We start from the raw sequence: 18,225 nt of genomic DNA, 5'->3' as shown, positions 1-18,225 counted from the left end.
TTAAATGGTGATTTCTATTATTTAAATTGCATGATATGCTTTAGGAACCCTGGGGACTAGTGTATTGTGAGCACGGTACCATTGCTAGAGATTTGTTATGTGGTCGTGTGCACCCACACCTATGTTGAGAGGTGTAGGGTGGCCTTATCCGATTTGCCTACATGAAGTGAATGCACCCCCTTGGGTGAGGGTAATCAGACCAGCAGTTGGAACTGCATAGACCCGTGGAGTATGTTAACGGAGAGTACAGATGACTATTGTCTGGTGGATCCCCAAGGACATTAGTCCAGCTTTCGGGCCGCACAACTCATGCCATAGGGAAGTAAATAACGTGTTTGTCACAGGGGGTGTCTTATATGCATATTGTTAATTTATGTGAATACGAATAATTAATAAGATAATTTCGATGGCTTATTGAGAAAGGCGAGTGCTCTAGTAGTAGTAATGGTATTAGAGTAGAGAAAAACTATTTGTATGGACGAGTAATCTTCCCTATCCTCGGCTAATTGTGTGTGTGAGTGTAAAATAAGAATGTTTTCATAAATGTGTTTATCTGCTTAGTGAACTGGTTATTTTCTGTACACTAAATGCATGTTGGTCACACACTGACATTAACTTAGTCTTTCCCTTACTGAGTTGTGCCTCACCCCTACTTTACAAACTATATTTTTAGGAAATCCTAGAGATCGAGTCTAGTGGGCTAGAGGAACCGAGCTAGAGGTGTAAATTTATGTAGGTAGTGTGTAGATAGAGATTTTATTTTTGTTTAGTTTTATGGGATGTAATTATGTGAAAATTGATATATTTGTATATAAAGCTAGTTAGAACTCTGGTAATGTAATTTAGGATTTTGTATTTTATTTTCGCTGCATATGTGTGTTTTATATGTGATGAACAAGGTATTAGATACACAGACGTCGCTAAAGTAGCACTCCGGGTCCATGTGGAGGGTCGGGGTTGTTACAGAATCAATGTCGTCCTCTTTGGAAGCCCCTTCGTTGCTACTTCCTTCGGCGTTCACGTTGTTATTAGGTCCTGAAATATGAGATGGACATTGAGGTGAGACACTTTTCAGTAAGACAGATTATATTATCATCAATATGTGGCTAACAAGAGTTTTAGTGTGAACAAAATACATCCATTTATTTAATTGTAAGTGAAATGGAATTTGAAAACTGTACTCACGCCTATATCATTAAAAATACATAATTTCCTTCATAACATAATTTCGGCCCAATATAACCCATTTTACATAAATTCACATATATGCATAGAAGAACCAACCTTGTTGGGCTAACATCATGTATAACCCTCATAATCGGGTTGTGCGGTTTGAAAACTGGACTTAGCATTAATTAGCCCACCACCAAGTTAAGTCAAAAATATCTTGTCTAAAGTACGATTTGCCTACCGCATCCTAGTCTGGACCCAGGAGGGTACCCTATGTTCTGAAGCCAAATCGACTATCCATGGCCTACACTTCCACTACAGTATGGCTACACTGACAATTTCATTAGCTACGGTATCAAGCTTCATTTACACAAAGTCCCTCAGGGTTCTTAAATCATATATTACAATTTACATAATAAAAACAATAACATAATCTCATTTTTCTCAACTCGGTATCAAACCGTCATTTTAAATCATCATTTCACAAATTGGTATAAAACCATTATATCATAACTCGGTATCAAACTGTCATTTCATAAATCCACATTATTCTCAACATTTCCTGAAATCGGTATAAATTATAATTTTTACCATACCATATCCTAAAAACCAACAGGTTTATTTATGCAATAATAATCATTCTCATGCCACACAATTTGAGTGATATATCATAATATAATAAACTGTCTAGGAAAAATATATTTTATTGAAAATATGGGTATAATCATCTCTAGAGTTTATTTTAACTCAAAATATATGTTTTACATGAAAAAAGGAGATGATTACCCTACTCACTTTAGTTTTCCCCAAATACCTATATAATAATAAATCAAAATCCTCATTTTCATATGCCCGATTCATTCAGAAAATCATACATAGTATTTTTGTATCCATAAATTTCAGTTTAATCAGTTCATATTTCAAAAATAACTAACATAATCTAATCCCTTACCTGTTCCTGAAAATCTTCCTATAACGTTTGGAGGAAAACCCTAGCTAAAAATAAAATATCCAATTCACCCCCCCTCTTGGTATACCATAACTATCAGGTTGTTTCAAGGTGGAGGCCCAGCCATTGCAGCAGGGTTTCATGTTCATGGGCTAAATGCGTCCCTGACCAAGGTCTTGTAAATACTTGAAAGAGTTTGAATACACTAATTTTATAAAATAATTGCTCTTTAAAAAGTTGAAAATAATGCACATTCTCTCACCCACGGAAGCCAGATTGTGATTTCTGAGGGGCATTGCTCCTCTGGGTCCTAAGGTGCTTGCTTGACTCTGATATTCCAGTTTTTATTCCTGGTTTGCATCAAACTGATAAATCAAATGCCTACATTGCTGGCTTCCTGTACTCAATCCAGATTCTAGTTGAAGTGGACAGTGATTTTGGTCTTGCAGCGAAACCTTTTTGTGCTGCCATGGTTTTTCGTCAAAGTGCACTTTCGATTTTCAGTTTGCACACTTACTCTATTGATATATATTTTTCACATTTTAGTATTTTGAATCATTAACTGTGACTACTAACTTTTTTTTTTTTTTTTTCCTTTTTCCTTTGAAAAAGACCATTCTCAATGCCCTTGAAGCAAGCAGTTGCTATATTAATATGGATAATGCGAGTCTATTGAGAAAGAACTCTTGGAACTTCCGAAATGAAAAGATGTGATTTTGGCGCATGGAGCGAGAGGTGGTATTCAGGAAAAGGGAAGATTGTATCGACAAGGACATGTGAAGCTCAGTCAGTGTGTTTGGAAAAGGCTCCAAGCGCCCAAGATACAAGTAGTACTACTGTACAGACTCGAAACTCATCAGCAGACAGCAATGTACATATTCATGTCCTGTTTAAGTTGGAACAACCATGTCTGAAAATGTGTTTCCATAAGTTTCACTGTTTCTGTTTGAAGTGCACGGGCATCATATATTTGGTTCATTCATTTGGCCAGCAGCTAGAACACTACATGAAAATTGAGCATCCAATCCAATCCATTGCACTTTTGTTAGCATTTATTGATGAGAATTTATAGTCTGTGAGCATCTCTCCACCACAAAGATGGTGTCCGTCATCGGTGCCAAAAATTTCACGGATCCTAAACTGGGACATAGCATCTGCTGCAATGATGGCTTCTTTTCCTTTCCCAATACTTGCATTACATCCAGAAACTATCAAGAAAAAAATAGTGCAACTCAGATTCACAGTCAAACTCCAAATGTTTCCTTGCTTGACAAGCACTGAAGCACTTTACACAACTGAATGCCATAGTTTCAGATGAGGTTTCTCAATCAATCTGGCAAATATGTCAGCGTATGGTGTCTGGTACCCAACGGGGACTTGATTGCACCAAAGACAAAAGAATGAAAGGCCTAAAGCAATGCAAGCCCTTTTGATGCATCCCTCCAGTCCAATATTTTTATGCTTTATAGAGGGCAGAAGAAGGAAAATGAATTACCCATTTATGGTCTGGCGGGCCTACACCAGTCTCTCACCAATAATCTTTACAAGAGCATGAGCCATTCCTGAAATGGTGAAATCGAGTTCGATCCCTAACAACCACCTCTCTATCATATACTCTTGATACCAGCTTTGCAACATGGTGACAATCTACGCACATCCTAAGGTTTTTCACAATTCTAATAGTAACTCCAGGTCCTGAATTGATCAGCCCAAAGGCAATAGCCAACTTCTCGCTATGCTGATACAATGCATTCTCCTTTTCCTCCTCGCCTATGTCTAGGAACACCTCTGAAGTATCTGGCATATAACCGGAAAACTTCAAGTCATTTGTGATCTCTTCCAACTTGAAGTATATTTCTTTAGATTGAGGATGTGACTGGTCCCCAGCTACAAATTCATGAACAAATCCATTCATCTCTATCAAACTGCAACCTGGGGTTTTCTTGATTCCCCTATCCATCATCATTTTTCGTACTTCACGCAAATCTTCCCATCTGTTGCAAGCTGCATATACATTACATAACATAACGTAAACAGCCCCATTTTTAGGCTCTAGCTCAAGAATCTTTTTAGCAGCCATTTCAGCCATTTGTGCATCTTTATGAACTCTACAAGCACCAAGAAGAGCACCCCAAACAATTGAATTTGGTTTCATGGGCATATTTTGTATAACATTATAAGCCTCTTGTAGATGCCCAGCTCGCCCAAGTAGATCAACCATACACCCATAATGTGCCACATTCTGTGTAATCCCATGTTGGGTGGTCATGCTAGAAAATAACTTTCTTCCTTTATCAACCATGCCACTGTGAGTGCAAGCACAGAGAACACCAGTATAAGTTATCTCATCCGGTGATATTGAAGCTTCCAGCATCTGAGAGAACATGTCAAGAGATTCTTCCCCATGTCCATTAATGGCAAGGCCAACAATCATGGCGGTCCATGTAAATTTGTCCTTCTGAGCCATCTCCTTGAATACCCTTTGTGCTTTTTCTACATTTCCACATTTGAAATACATATCTATCAATGCATTCCCCACAAAGAGGTCATTCTTGATTTTGTTCTTGCCAATGTAAGTTTTTATCCATTCTCCTAATTCAAGTGCCCCTAAATGTGCACAAGCTGTAAGAATGCTAACCATTGTGAATTCATCAGGTTTTATATTTGCAAGTTGCATGTCGCGAAAAAGTGCCAAAGCCTCTCTGAATCGGTTCATCTTTAGACATCCATCAATCATGGCAGTCCATGAGATGAAGTCTCTTTCTGGCATTTGATCAAAAAACTTTCGAGCTAGATCAATTTCCCCTAAACCAGCAAACCCTGTGACAATGCCTGTCCAGGAAATCACATCCTTCTCCTTCATATTCTCAAATATTCCTAGTGCGGCATCCATTTTTCCACAAGCAGCATACATATCAATCAAAGCATTTCCCAGTATCAAATTGGGTTCAATTTTGTTGTCTTTAACATACTGATGAATCCGCTTGCCAGTTTCTGCATCTTTCAATTTGGAACATGCCGACAATATTGAAACGAGGGTAACAGAAGTTGGTAGAACTCTTTCCTTCTCCATCTCATCAAACAGCTTCCTCGATTCATCAAACTGCTTGCTTCTATTATACCCAGAAATCATTGAATTCCAAGAAACCACATCCTTCTCTGAACTCATCTCAAAAACCTCACGAGCATTTTCAGTTTCCCCACACAAGGAATACATATGAATCAAAGCATTTTGAACAAACACATTAGAATCAAACCCAAACTTAACTATATGTCCATGCAACTCTTTCCCACAATTTAATGCGATATCGCTGGTAAAACCCTTAAGCAAGAACGGGAATGTGTAATTATCGGGCCGAACACTTCTCTGCAACATATCTAAATACAAAAGAACCGCATGTCGAGGGCAATCTATTCGCGAATACCCTTTCATCATTGTGTTCCACATAAACAAATTTGGTTCAGGAATTGTGTCGAACAAGTGGCGCGCGTAGCTGATATCGCCCAACTCATAAGTACAACAAAAGCTAATAATTCGACCCTGGACAACCGGGTTCGATGCGTAGCCCGAACGGATTGCGTGGGAATGAACTTGCTTCAGTTGGTCCATGGAATTGCAGGTTTCAAAGAGAGACACTGGTGAGTCGTTTTCTGGGAAGGGAAGGTGGATGAGGGGAGAGATACGGGTCGGAGAAACAGAAGTCATTGCCATTGACATCATGGTCTTGCTTGAAGGTGAATGCAGCAAATGGATTTTCAGAGGAAATAAATGTACCATACAAAAGATTATTTTCCTCCCTTGTGTTTGGCTAGGCACTGTGAATGAGAGTTAAAAAGTGGGCATGGGAATTGCTTTGAAGAATAAAGAAAGTCATTACTCTTGCTCACTGTTAAAACCTAACAAGAGGAGCTCAACCTTGCCCCCGGGCATACAGCCGAGAGGCAAGGGCGGTCATTAGAAATGCTGGTAACCCCAGTGTTCCGGGATTGATTCCTGCCAATTGCGCTCTTTGTCATTTACCTTGAGAGCACGATAGGCGTAGGCGACTGGGATATTGTCGATAAAAAAAAAAAAAACATTTTTAGATGTCTTGAACTGATTTGCATTAAAAAAAATTTTCTCCATATTGGTCAGTTTGGTAATATTTTTTGAAGGATAGTATTCTTCCATTATTATTATTATTATTTTTTTTTTTTGACAAAATAACGCTTACCTTTCTTGAAATTTGATAAACAGGTAAAGAAAACTTACTGTGATTTTAAAAATTTTAGAAATAAGATTTCAAAAATTTTATGAACTTCTCTTGAAATTTATTAAAAAAAAATATAAACATATCTTTTTGAGAAGATGTTTGTATCTCTTTGACAGCCTTTTTTACCAAATTTTAGGAAAGATTTTCTTAAGAGAGGTCAATAAAAATTTTGAAAGTTCAAGAAATATGCTTTTTTTTTTTTTACCAAATATAGGAAAAGGTGAGTATATTTTATCTTTATATTTTAATTAATAAATTTTAAGAAATTCATCAAAATCATTCACATGCATGATTTATGAATTGTAAACTTTACAAAAAGAGTGTCAATAATCATCCAATATCCTCTCTCTCATTTCTCTAACTAGAAGTAAAGAACAAATAGATTTAGAGAGACTGATCTACTCTTATTAATTTAGGAAAGCTTTCATTAGTACACATGTATTAAAAGAAGATTTTATCCCTTGGTTTTCTTTTTTCTTTTTCTTTTTTTATTTTCTCTCTACGAGTTTAAAAAAAAAAAAAAAGGGAATAGAAGGAACAAATTTGTCATTCCATTATGAGAGAAACATGTATGTGATTATTGCAAGGTTGTATCACACCCTATTTGGAAAATTATAGCACACCAGCTCTGTTCTATTTTTTCTTTGGAAGATGTTGAGATGTATGTGACAAGTCAAGAAAGAATATCAAGAAGTAATATACAAATGGGAGCATGAACTAGAGTCTCTGGATCTAGAATTGTATGAAATTTGACAAAGAAACAATACAATTATAGACAGCCAATGACTGCTTAATGACAGGAAAACATTTGATACAAAACAACAAAAAATAAAAATAAAAATAAGTAGGCAAGTTTTCTTTTGCATTACTTCAAACCATTTTAGGTATACAGCATACCAATGGTTTCAACATCTCACCATCCTACTTGCTATATTCACATTCCCATTTCCTCTTAAGAGCTTGTTCCGTTCCAAAATGCTCCACCTTAAAGCTATACATTAATCTAGGAAGTCAAATTGTTCATCCAAAAAAAAAAAATACATATCATTTGGTACAAACACAGGAAAAGTAACAAAATTCATATGGGCCGAACTACTTCATTTGGATGGAAGGCGAAAATGCACGTCCAGTGAGCAATTCACCTAATCCATGCACCAAATGGCATTCTAGGTCTGGAAATATCCAATGGGGGATGGATATGAATTCAGAAAGAATTAACTTTTGACAAACAATGTTGGGGACAAAAAACCTATATGATAAAAAGAGTGAAACTAAAGCCTATAAACCTAAAATTCCATTTTCACAATTGCATTGGCAAACTCCGACGGCTCAAACTGAAGCCAATCCTTTGCACAAATTAAGGCTTCCACTGTCATAGGTCTGAGTGAACTCTGGTAGCTACTAATCTTTTTGCTAACAGTATCAAACACACAATCAGGAGCAACAGTGGACACTGGGATGGACAATATATCACCTGCCATCTTGGATAGAGTTGGGTATTTCAATTTGTTTAGCTTCCACCATCCCAAAACATCAAATTCTTGTACTCTAGGCAAAAGAGACTCTTCCAGATACTGATCCAATTCAGATTTCATCTGCTGGCCACTTGAAATTTCTGAAATATAAACATCAAAATCAGAAAGCCCATCACCAGTGGTGATAATGCTTTCTCCTTCAGCTATCTCTGTTTTGGTAATGTCATCATTTCCCTCAACAAAATTTGAGGGAAGAGTAAGTGTCTGTGCAACATATTCAAGAAAGATCTCATGAATACCTTCATCAACAATCTTGATCCATGTTTCAGCATTCTCGCCGTAGATCTTGGAGAAGCTGAATTCCACAAGCTTCATTTTGAACCTAGGATCCATAACCACAGCAGCTGCTAAGACTAGGCTGCAGTCACTCCAATACTTATCAAATTTCTCTTGCAGTGGCTTGGTCAAATTACTGACAAAGGGATCTTGGCTCATTGCTGCATGCGTCAGTTCTAATTGAATTTTCCATGCTTCATGGAAGAATGTATTGGTTGTAGGGTATGTTGCCGCAGTTAGGACACTAGCGGCATCAAAAAAAAGCTTCAAGTATGTGCAGAGTGCTTCTACTTGTTTCCATTCATCCATCGATGGAGTTCCCTTGTAATCTGGATCTGAAGTATCCAAGCATGAAAATACTTCCTTTAGTTCGCAGGCAGCCATCAGCATATGATATGTTGTGTCCCATTTTGTTAGGTCATCAATGAACAAGCTCTTTGTGCTAGGGACTTGAAGTTGTTGTTTCAGTTCAAAGAATTTTTCTTCATGGGCATCTGAAGTTTTCACATATTTCACACTTTCACGAATTTTTTTAATAGTCACTCTCATTGCTTCTACTGCATCTTGTGCAAGACGCCCTAAAACACGAGCATAGCAGTTTCCAATTACTAGCTGACCATTAAGCAGAAGCGAGTTCTTGTTAGAGAGTAACCCTCTGAGATTCTCAACAACTGTTTCATTTGCAAAAGAGCTATCAACAGTCAGAGTAAATAGCCTGGTCTCCAAACCCCATTCAGTTAGGCAAGTCATCACAGCATGGTTGAAGGCAACATTTGAATCAGGAGATGGTACCATAGCTACAGTAAGTATACGGCGAATCAATTTCCACTCACTGTCAATGAAATGTCCTGTCAAGAAAACATAGCCAAGGCTTTGGTTTGAAGTCCATAGATCCAAAGTAAGGCTGACCTGTCCAGGGATCCCACAGAGGAGATTGATGAGATTCTGCTTCTCCCTCAAGTAAATAGCCACGCATTCAGCCTGTATGGCATTGTAGCTTATCATATTGAACTGAGGTTGAAGGGTCCTGGCAAATTCAATGAAACCAGGATGTTCCACAATGTGAAGTGGGTATTCGTGCTGGATGATCATCTTTGCGATCTCTTGGTTGCAGCGGTCTTGATCAAATGGAGTGCTTGTGAATCCAGGGGTTCCTCTGTAACGCCTTTTAGGCACATCAGTAGCACTTCCAGAACCACCAGTTCGGGAGGCTGGGGTATATGGGGAAAGTTGATTTCTTTCCTGATTACGGCGGCTAACTGGGCAGATTCCCAGAGCTATGTGCCGTTTGAGGTGACTGGTACCAGCTAGCTTTGATCCTGTAATGTATGCAAAAGATTTCTTGCACTGATTGCAGCATGCCCGAGTACATCCTGCACTAACAGTTTCCACTGTGAAGTGTTCCCAAACTATAGATTTCTTTCTCCTCCGCTTATTAGGTTGTGTTTCAGAACTGGGTGGCTCGCCATTATTGGTAGGGGTAGCCATCTTTGTGCAAAACAGAAAGGTCCTGACTTTTTTAAAAAAAAGCAGTAGAGAGCCACGAATTAGAAGTTAATTTGCGCAACAGTGACAGGAACAAATTCTTCAAAGAAAATTAATGAAAAATAAAAAAGCTGCCTGCATACTGTTACTGATACTAAAGCATTCAGAAGTTCAGCCAGGAGCATACAGATTGACATCAATTTATCAAGTCATTCTTCTCTCACTTTGATTTTGTAGAAGAATTATACCCTAGCCAGCAAAGCTGCTCCAAAGGTCCATTGTGATTGCTCATCAGAAGACCTACTCTACCTCCACAGCATGAACAGTAAAATGCATGCATCTAATGAGGTGCACATTTTGTATCACGCTTAAAGGAACACTATCATGTCAAGGTATGCCCAACGGAATTCCTAGGCAATTTCAATTAAAATTGGAAGAACCGAACACATTCTAGCATGTTTGGGTGATAAAGGACATTGCTGCTTAGGTCACTTATGCAGCACTTATATTATCGGCACTCTTAGCCACTTAAGGAACCAATACTCATGTTATTCAAAAACTTTGTTTGTTTTGTATTTTAGTTTTTTAGATTTGATGTTAAATTATTTGTTTTAATAGTTATATTGGGTATCCATGTTGTAGGACAATAGACTGGAATTTTGGATGTAGAATTTCCCCCAGTTCTTTCTCCTCTCTCTACATACAGCCCCTCTCTTCTTGTTCTTTCTCCTTCTCCATCTTTTACCCCTGGCATTTGCATCCGATTCAGGCCACATCAGTTTGCTATATTTGAGTTCATTAAAAAAATAAAAGAGTGCCAAGCATGTTAATTGGGTAGAATTCTGTTTTTAAAATTTGTACTGGCATTGAGAATAATATAGTTGAGGGTCTTAGTAGCATTGCTCTCATTCCTAGTGTCATGAGGTTTGAGGTCATTGAATTTGAGAGCTTCAAGGATGAGTACTCCACTCGCTTTTATTTTGGGCTCATTTTCCAGGGGCTGAGTGTGGGTAATCGCAGGGAGTTAGTTGACTACTTCATTCACGAGGATTTCATATCTAGGGGCACTAGATTATTCATTCCTTGCCCTACTTTAATGGATTTCCTAGTTTGGGAGTTGTATGCTTGTGGTTTGACTGGTTAGTTAGGTCAAAATAAGACCATTGACATAGTTGAGGATACATTCAAGAGAAATTTAGCTACAACAGTTTCAAATGCCATGTCTGCTGGCTAAATGTAGGAATCAACACATTTGTCTCTATACTCCTGTTCCTTTGCTGCACATGCCTTGAAGAGGCTTGAGCATGGATTTTGCTTGGGCTCCCTAAAACAACTTGAGGGCAAGATTCTTTCTTTGTTGCAGTTTGTCAGATCCTCACCTCAAAATGATACATTTTATCCTGGGTAGTAAGACCTCCAATGAATCACATGTAGCTCAGACTGCGCAGTTATTCTTTAGGAATGTTGTCAAACTATACGACTTAGTTCTGTAGGGTCTGATAGGAGTGACATCAAGATCAAGTTCATTAGTTTTCTAAGAAGACACTACAGAAATTGTGTGGCACTAATTTGATGTTTTCTTTTACTTGACATCCCCAAATTGATGGTCAAGTTGAGCTTGATAATTGTGTTTTAGGTGATCTCTTTAGACATGTGAAAATTAGCGCAATTGGGACTTGGTGCTATCTGCTTTTGCATTTCCTCTAATAACAGCGCGAATGAGTCCATGAATAAGAGTCATTCTCAGTGTGTATTTGGCTACAAACCTCATGCAGCAATTGACTTTGTCCCTTTAAGGTCATACGCACATTTTTCTAATAAGCCAGAGTCTTTTGTTCATCACATCCACAAGCCACATGCAGAGATTAGGCTTAAACTAATTGTAAGCAACATGGATCATAAACTTGATGTTGCTGTGCATTATAGGACTAGTCAGCTAGAGAATTTTGTGTGGATGATGGTGCCACGGTTTGCATAAAGACCTAACGTTATCTTAAAAGTTTCTTTAAGAAGTCCATGCCTGTGCCATTGGCCCAGTCTCCCTTGTTAGGAGACTTGGATTCAATGCATATAAGCTTGATTTGGGTGATCATATGAACATTCATATAGTTTTTAATGCGGAGGGTGCCTTCTAGTGCCAATGCAGGGTCAGCAATACCTCAGGCACCACCTGTTTCTTAGCCACAAGACACAGCTGAGGCTATACTCTTGATTATGGGTTTGTTGGTTTTTCATTTACAGTGATATATGGCTCAGTGGAGAGGTTGGCCTGCTTCCAATGCTATATCGCTTATTAAGGATGATATTCACAAAAATGCACCTTGTTAAAGCGATATTTGTGGTCAAAATCTCTTGAATTAAGTTTCATTCAGTTGAAGGAGTATGATAAAGGATCGACACCACCAGTTAAGCTGCCTATTCAACAGACATATTTTAGGGGTAGACATAGAAAACTGGGATTTATGTGTTAAATTAAAAAACTTTCCTTGTTTTTATTTTCGGTTTCCTAAGTGCATAAATATTGCATAGTTACATTAAGGACCAACAGATAGGCATTCTGAATCTAACTCGAAAGTTTCCCTCTGTTCTTTCTTCCTTCTCTACATACAACACCTCTTCTTCTTTCTCCTTACTTCTACTTCATCTCATAGTCTTCTTCTGTTTTTTCTGTTGTCTTTACACTTCTCTCTCCTCTCCGTTGTCTTACATTGTTTTAGTCACTGAACAGGAAAATTTCACCTTATTTCTTTCATTTGATTCCTTTTCACAAATGAAAAAATCAAGATTAGAATCTAACATATAGCCTTTTCCTTTGCTTTTGGAAAAAGAGGCTATAACTGATCAAGACTCTAATGTTGACAAGCTGGCACATGCTTTGCATGTGTTCCATGGTTATCTCTAACTGTGTTATGGAGTAGTCATAAAAGGTATGGATGTGGCTTAATGGAAGTCAAAAAAATTAAGATGGTTATAGGAAAGTAGTTTTAGCCATTGAAGATGCAAGTAATCTGGTTATTAGAAGTCAACAGAAGACAGAGGGAGTTCCTTATGCCATGTGTTTCAATTATCTTTTGCTCTTCAACTATCTATCTTAAATAGTATACGTAATACAAAACATTGATAGAATTTTTAGTGGGTATTTGGAAAGGAAAATAACGCACTGAAAGGGAGAATCCTCATAATAGTAATAACGAAAAGGGAAAGAGAGTGCAATTATATGATTACCTCATGTAGCAATTTGCAACAAAGCAGTTTCCTTGTGCACATAAAAAACTGTTTTATTACTCTTCTATTGTGTGTTTCAAAGTGCTCTAAGTATATCTATGCTCTGTGATGTCACATTTCAGGTTCCACTACTGCATGTGGTGATTTTACAGTTCACACCAGAGCAGCACCTAAAGTATGTGTTTCTTATGCTGTTATAATCCAAGGCATTTAACCCTAAAGGCCTATAGAGAGTTGAGAATTCATTAAAAGATTAAGCTGTTCCTATTGGAGTCTACTTGATCAACAATATAGCATCCTAAAGATAAAATTTAAGGAAATCCAACACAAACACTCGCGACAGGTGATTCACAAGACAGATTAGTCACTTAAGAATGCAGAAGGTAGGGCTGATTCTAGCACACACAGTTCACTCTCTTAAAGTTGGAAACATCACTCTCCTAAAGTTGGAAACCACACCCTAAAACAGCTTGAAACAATATAAATGCAAACAGAATCAGATGGAGAAGATTATCAAAGCATATACAGCTGATAATTATGGAACCAAAACCAGCATCCAGCATTTTCTTCAAAACAAAAAATCTCCAGTGAATGCAAGAATGTCTTAAAAGTTTGTGACTGGAGAACAAAGAATGCGAGTATAATGCTGAAATGCAGGTAAACAGTAGTTGGCATATATGACCATAAAACTAAGCATCGAGATCAAGCCAATCTAAAATGCAGATCTCTAAGGGCTGCATATCTTACAATTAGTACAGACATGTTTCATACATCAAATCAATAAAAAAAACAGCCTCTTTTCAGTTCATTTGCAATATTGTAACATAAAAGGGGCTATATTTTGAAAAAGAATAAAAAACAGACAAAAGCACAGCAAAAAAACACCATCATATATTAAACAAAACTATTAAAAGAAAATTAGAACTAAATATCCAGAAATAGTTTCTGCAATGCATAAAGAATAAGAGTTAAATCCTAATCCCTAGACTTGTTAACGGATCTTCAGATCCATAGAAGATTAAAGCATTATCACCACAATGATTCACTATCATATTCAAATAACCAGTTAGATGCTCATGGCACTGGTATTTAGATCAAATTTAATCCATTGAATAGCCTAGTTGGTAATTAGAGGGGAAGAGGAGAGATAACCGATGCTGAATTAGTCCTAGGTGTGTGACTCACTGTCAACCACGTAAATATACGGAAATAAAACAAACCAAGTTAAATGAGGTAGGCCCAAGATCTGTTTAGTTAATTTAGTAAAGGCTACTTAAAGTATTAATCACAGACACAAAAACTAATGAGCCGAAAGCCACACATTTTTCTAGCTAAGTTCATTCAAGTCGCATTCCCCTTTTCTAAATGAGCTCAAACATATGATTTGGCATCAAAGATGAGTATGGCTTAACAATATTCCATGTTTTTAGAAACCTATACAACAAAACACCCTAAACAAATAGAAGAGCTCAAAAGAAAAGCCCCAAACATATCTTGCACAGATGCCCCAAATAACAACACCCAAGCAAAAAGAGCAACCCCTAAGCAGGGGAGAAACTCCATCACAACATGCATCAAAGAAAAAGATAACCCTCCAAACAACCAACACAGAAACACCCGAAAAAAGCTAAAAACATACAAAACTGAAATCAAAATAATAACTATTGCAACGACACACAGCAATTCTAAAGTTAAATTTATGTCACAATACTGCAGATTTGCCATTCTACTCAACTGAGAGAGAGAGAGAGAGAGAGAGAGAGAGAGAAAGGTGACAATCCCACAAACATGCTTGAAGAACTGTTGCGTTACAGTTGTCCAAGATACAGTCACTTGTCATAGAAGATGCTGCGTGACTGTATGACAAAACACCATTGTTTATGGGCTCAAACATCATTGGCCCATGTGGCAAAACACCCACAACTTGTATCCAACATCCTTATTTATGCAAATATCTAAAACCCAACAAATGAAGAACGTTTCCACCTAAGTTTCCAACAGTGCCACCCTGCTTAAAAGACTAGTACCTTGCACCAAAAGTCTAAAACCCTCGGAAAAAAGAAAAAAAAAAAAATTGAAGCTGGGCCTGCTAAAAAAGCTTGTACCTTCTCTCCTCAATTCAGGTTTATCTTACACAACATATCCTGCCCCTTAATTTCATCCCAGAAATTCGATCAAAAACGGAATATAAAAACTAGGGTTCCGTCGTCAGCTTCAGCCAAGACCAAAGATCTCAAACCCCTCAATTACATCCACATGTACGCCATATATATATATATATATACAAGCATGTTTACACAGAAAAACATAAACAAATCAACCCAAGACAAACAAATCCAAGAGCATCAGATCCACTCACGTCGAACGAACGGGCAAAGAAATTGAAGGAAAATGTGAAATAACCTAACTATGCAGCGCCAATCGGAGAAAGAGAAGCTCGGCCGGCGATCGGAAGTTCTCTGCAACTGCAAATCTAGGGTTTTTTTTTTTGGGCGATTGGAGGTAGGGGAAGGAGTTAATGGGCTTAAACTTGGAAAAACCCTAATGGACCGAAAAGGGGCTAGGGCTAATTCAGGGCCTTTTGGGATAAGAAGGGACTTTAAGGTCCATTATATAATTGTTGATGGACCCTAAAGACCGACTATGTTGGCCGTACGTTTAGCCCATGGGATCTGTTAGATCTGGACCGTCCAATTATAACGGGGCCCATTTGACTTCCGCGCCAGAGCCCGTGGGTTTCGCAAGCTGAAGATAGAGTTACGTGCGGATAGGAGGCGGAATCTCAAAGCTCAATGTTAAAACGCCACGTATGAGAAAAAAATGTTAAAATAGTTAAATTGACTCGGTTACTTTATTTTTCATTATATTACATTCATTATAAGAAAAAATATATTTTTTTAATAATAAAATATTTAAAATTTAATATAAAAACAGATATTGAAAATATCTGGATCTTATTTATTTATTTTTTTTATAAATGAATTTTTTATATTAATTATAATAAATATATTTCATTTAGTCTTTGAACAAAGTACCAAATTTAAAATGAATGATAAGTGGAAAAATATGGACCCCTTCTCTTGAAAAAATTCATTCATAATATTTGATTGGCTAAAAATAATTTCATTAATTTTTAAGGCATACTTTAAAAGTTTGTTTGATTTGAATGACTTCTGAGTATAGATCATATGTAAATTAATTTAGTAAATTAGTCAATTAGATATCGGGACTTTTGTTCGCATATATGAATTTTCTTGGAATCCGTTTAATGGAATCAGTGTTAGAACACATATTTGATTCGGTTAGTGGAAAATTTAGTGGGGTTTTTTTTTTTATCCTTTATAAAAAATAAAAATAATAAAAAACTTGACGCACATGTTAAAATTAAAATAATATATTTTTCTATAAACTTAAATCATACTATTTTATTTATGGATATGAGTTAAATATATGATAAGAAAATATTATTTGTATTAAATTAAAAAGTTTAGTTTATGTACATTTCATCAAATATTTATACTCCTAAGAGTTGAGAAAGTTAAAATTAAGAAATTACACACATTTATATATTTCACACCTACCAGTAAAAATCATTCACTTTAGGTTAATTAATCAATTTAAGTTCAATTAAAAAGTGATTTGTAAAATCACACTTGAATTTAGTGTAACCCTTACATTTAATTCAATTGCTAAGGCTTTGGGGTCTAAAGAAGGCTTATTGTTTGCTTATGTATCTATTGACTTTGCATGAATAAAAATGTAATTTTTTTTTTCTGAAAATAAAATGTTGGTAAATTTTAAATAGAAACAAATAATTAATAAAAAAACCTTAGTTTTTTTAAAAAATGTATAGTAATATATGTTTTTATTTATTTTTTAAAAAAATTGTAAATGAGTTGTTGGTTGAAATATATCGACTCTGCCCATTAAAAAGAAGTCACTTTAGAGAACAAAATGTGATTCCATGCATTAAAAACTTTGCTATTAAATTGTAATTGGCTAGTCAAAATAAATCAATTTATTTGACTAATCATTTTAAGAGAAAAAGACATTAACCTTGCAAGTGGTTTGACAAAAAGTCATAAATGTAACAACCCGACCCTCTACGTGGGCCCAAAGTGCTATTAATCCATTCATTTACTTGATAATTTAACATTTTAATATCATGTAAGCAACAGAAAATATAAATATAATCTCCGCAGATATAATACCAGAGTTTACTATTTCTATCTATAATCTAAAATAACTATTCATCGCCTGTATTCTCTTATATGTACACATATCTCCAAAAACATAATCCACAACTTCCAGTATTTACAACCATCCATTTCTCAGAAGACCTCAAGAAATAGATTAATCTTATACTCACACAGTTCATACAAAAGTTTACCGGCGAAGGTTCCCAAAAATAGAGAAATCTACCTGCCTATACAAGTAGTTTCCTTCAATCCTAACACGTTATATAGCCTAGTGCAACACAAGTAATATTGATCTATGCTAACATGAAATTAGTAGTTTAGATGGAAAGTTATTTATGGATCTACAAAATAGTAAAGAGGAATGCTGCATTATATTAGCCAATTTTTTTGTAATTTTTGTTTTAGGACTTTGTATACCTAAATTGTCAAAGCTGAGGCCTAAAACTAATTTTAATTTGCACAACTAAATCACTTTGTTTTCTAATTGAAAGTTGTGCCGAAAAGATACATACAGAAATCATGTATTAAAAGTAGATAATTGATTGATATAGTCTCAACAAGTTGATCATAAATTTTGAGAAATTTCTTATAAACAAGTAATTAATCTAAACTTAAATTTAGAGAGAACATGATAATAATTAACATGATAACAGATCGATCAAGACCAACCATTGATGTATCTGCAGCAAGACGACCTGTAAAAACAAATAAGCCACAAATCCAGAACAGTAATTCTATTGTTGTTCAAGGATCCTGCGTCCTATGTCATTTTTTATGGGAAAATTAATTAATTAATTATAAAATTTCTTACCTAAAAAATCTTGCAAATTATTTAAATTCAGGGAAATAACTCAAAAAAGGCAAAATGTAGGCCTGATATGAATTATTTTTCTAAATATACACACACACATATACAAATGTATACTATTGATATTAACTGAGTGCTTGAACACTAGCTATATATATATATATTAATTGAGCAATACCCATGGGCTTGATCTAGTTCTAGCAGAACTTTAGACAGCATGCGATGAGTAGTTGCAGGATCCATCTGAAGGTGAGAATCTGAAATGATCACTAATTGATCCAAGTGATCCTGAGTTTATTTATTTATTTTAAAATGGCAATTAAGT

General features: G+C 36.1%; 2 protein-coding genes across 8 annotated transcripts; both read right to left on the bottom strand.

Moving 5' to 3' along the window:
* Positions 1-2,896: 2,896 nt before the first annotated feature.
* On the bottom strand, positions 2,897-6,219 carry LOC131158418 (putative pentatricopeptide repeat-containing protein At3g15930). The gene has a single exon (XM_058113272.1). It carries the CDS (start codon positions 5,895-5,897, stop codon positions 3,648-3,650), a length of 2,250 nt encoding a protein of 749 aa, XP_057969255.1. The 5' UTR covers positions 5,898-6,219; the 3' UTR covers positions 2,897-3,647.
* Positions 6,220-7,340: 1,121 nt separating this feature from the next.
* Positions 7,341-15,479, bottom strand: LOC131158293 (zinc finger BED domain-containing protein DAYSLEEPER-like). 7 transcript variants are annotated; one of them, XM_058113060.1, is made up of 2 exons: positions 15,302-15,479; positions 7,341-9,693 (listed from the first exon to the last, which is right to left on the bottom strand). In XM_058113060.1, the coding sequence occupies exon 2, from the start codon at positions 9,669-9,671 to the stop codon at positions 7,659-7,661; it is 2,013 nt and encodes a 670-aa protein (XP_057969043.1). In that variant the 5' UTR covers positions 9,672-9,693; positions 15,302-15,479; the 3' UTR covers positions 7,341-7,658. The 7 variants fall into 7 exon arrangements, with proteins under 7 accessions (XP_057969043.1, XP_057969041.1, XP_057969040.1 ...); XM_058113058.1 differs by having other exon boundaries at positions 15,297-15,471; XM_058113057.1 differs by having other exon boundaries at positions 7,341-9,697; positions 15,253-15,470.
* Between the last annotated feature and the right edge of the window lie 2,746 nt (positions 15,480-18,225).

The sequence above is a fragment of the Malania oleifera genome, chromosome 6 (assembly GCF_029873635.1).
Source record: "Malania oleifera isolate guangnan ecotype guangnan chromosome 6, ASM2987363v1, whole genome shotgun sequence".
Taxonomy (NCBI): Eukaryota; Viridiplantae; Streptophyta; class Magnoliopsida; order Santalales; family Ximeniaceae; genus Malania; species Malania oleifera.
The sequence above is the reverse complement of the archived record's forward strand: the minus strand, read 5'-3'. Positions and strand labels throughout refer to the sequence as shown.

What these genes read in the sequence shown, in the direction of transcription:
- LOC131158418 (XM_058113272.1), bottom strand. Translation starts at nt 5,897, where the DNA reads ATGGTACATTTATTTCCTCTGAAAATCCATTTGCTGCATTCACCTTCA.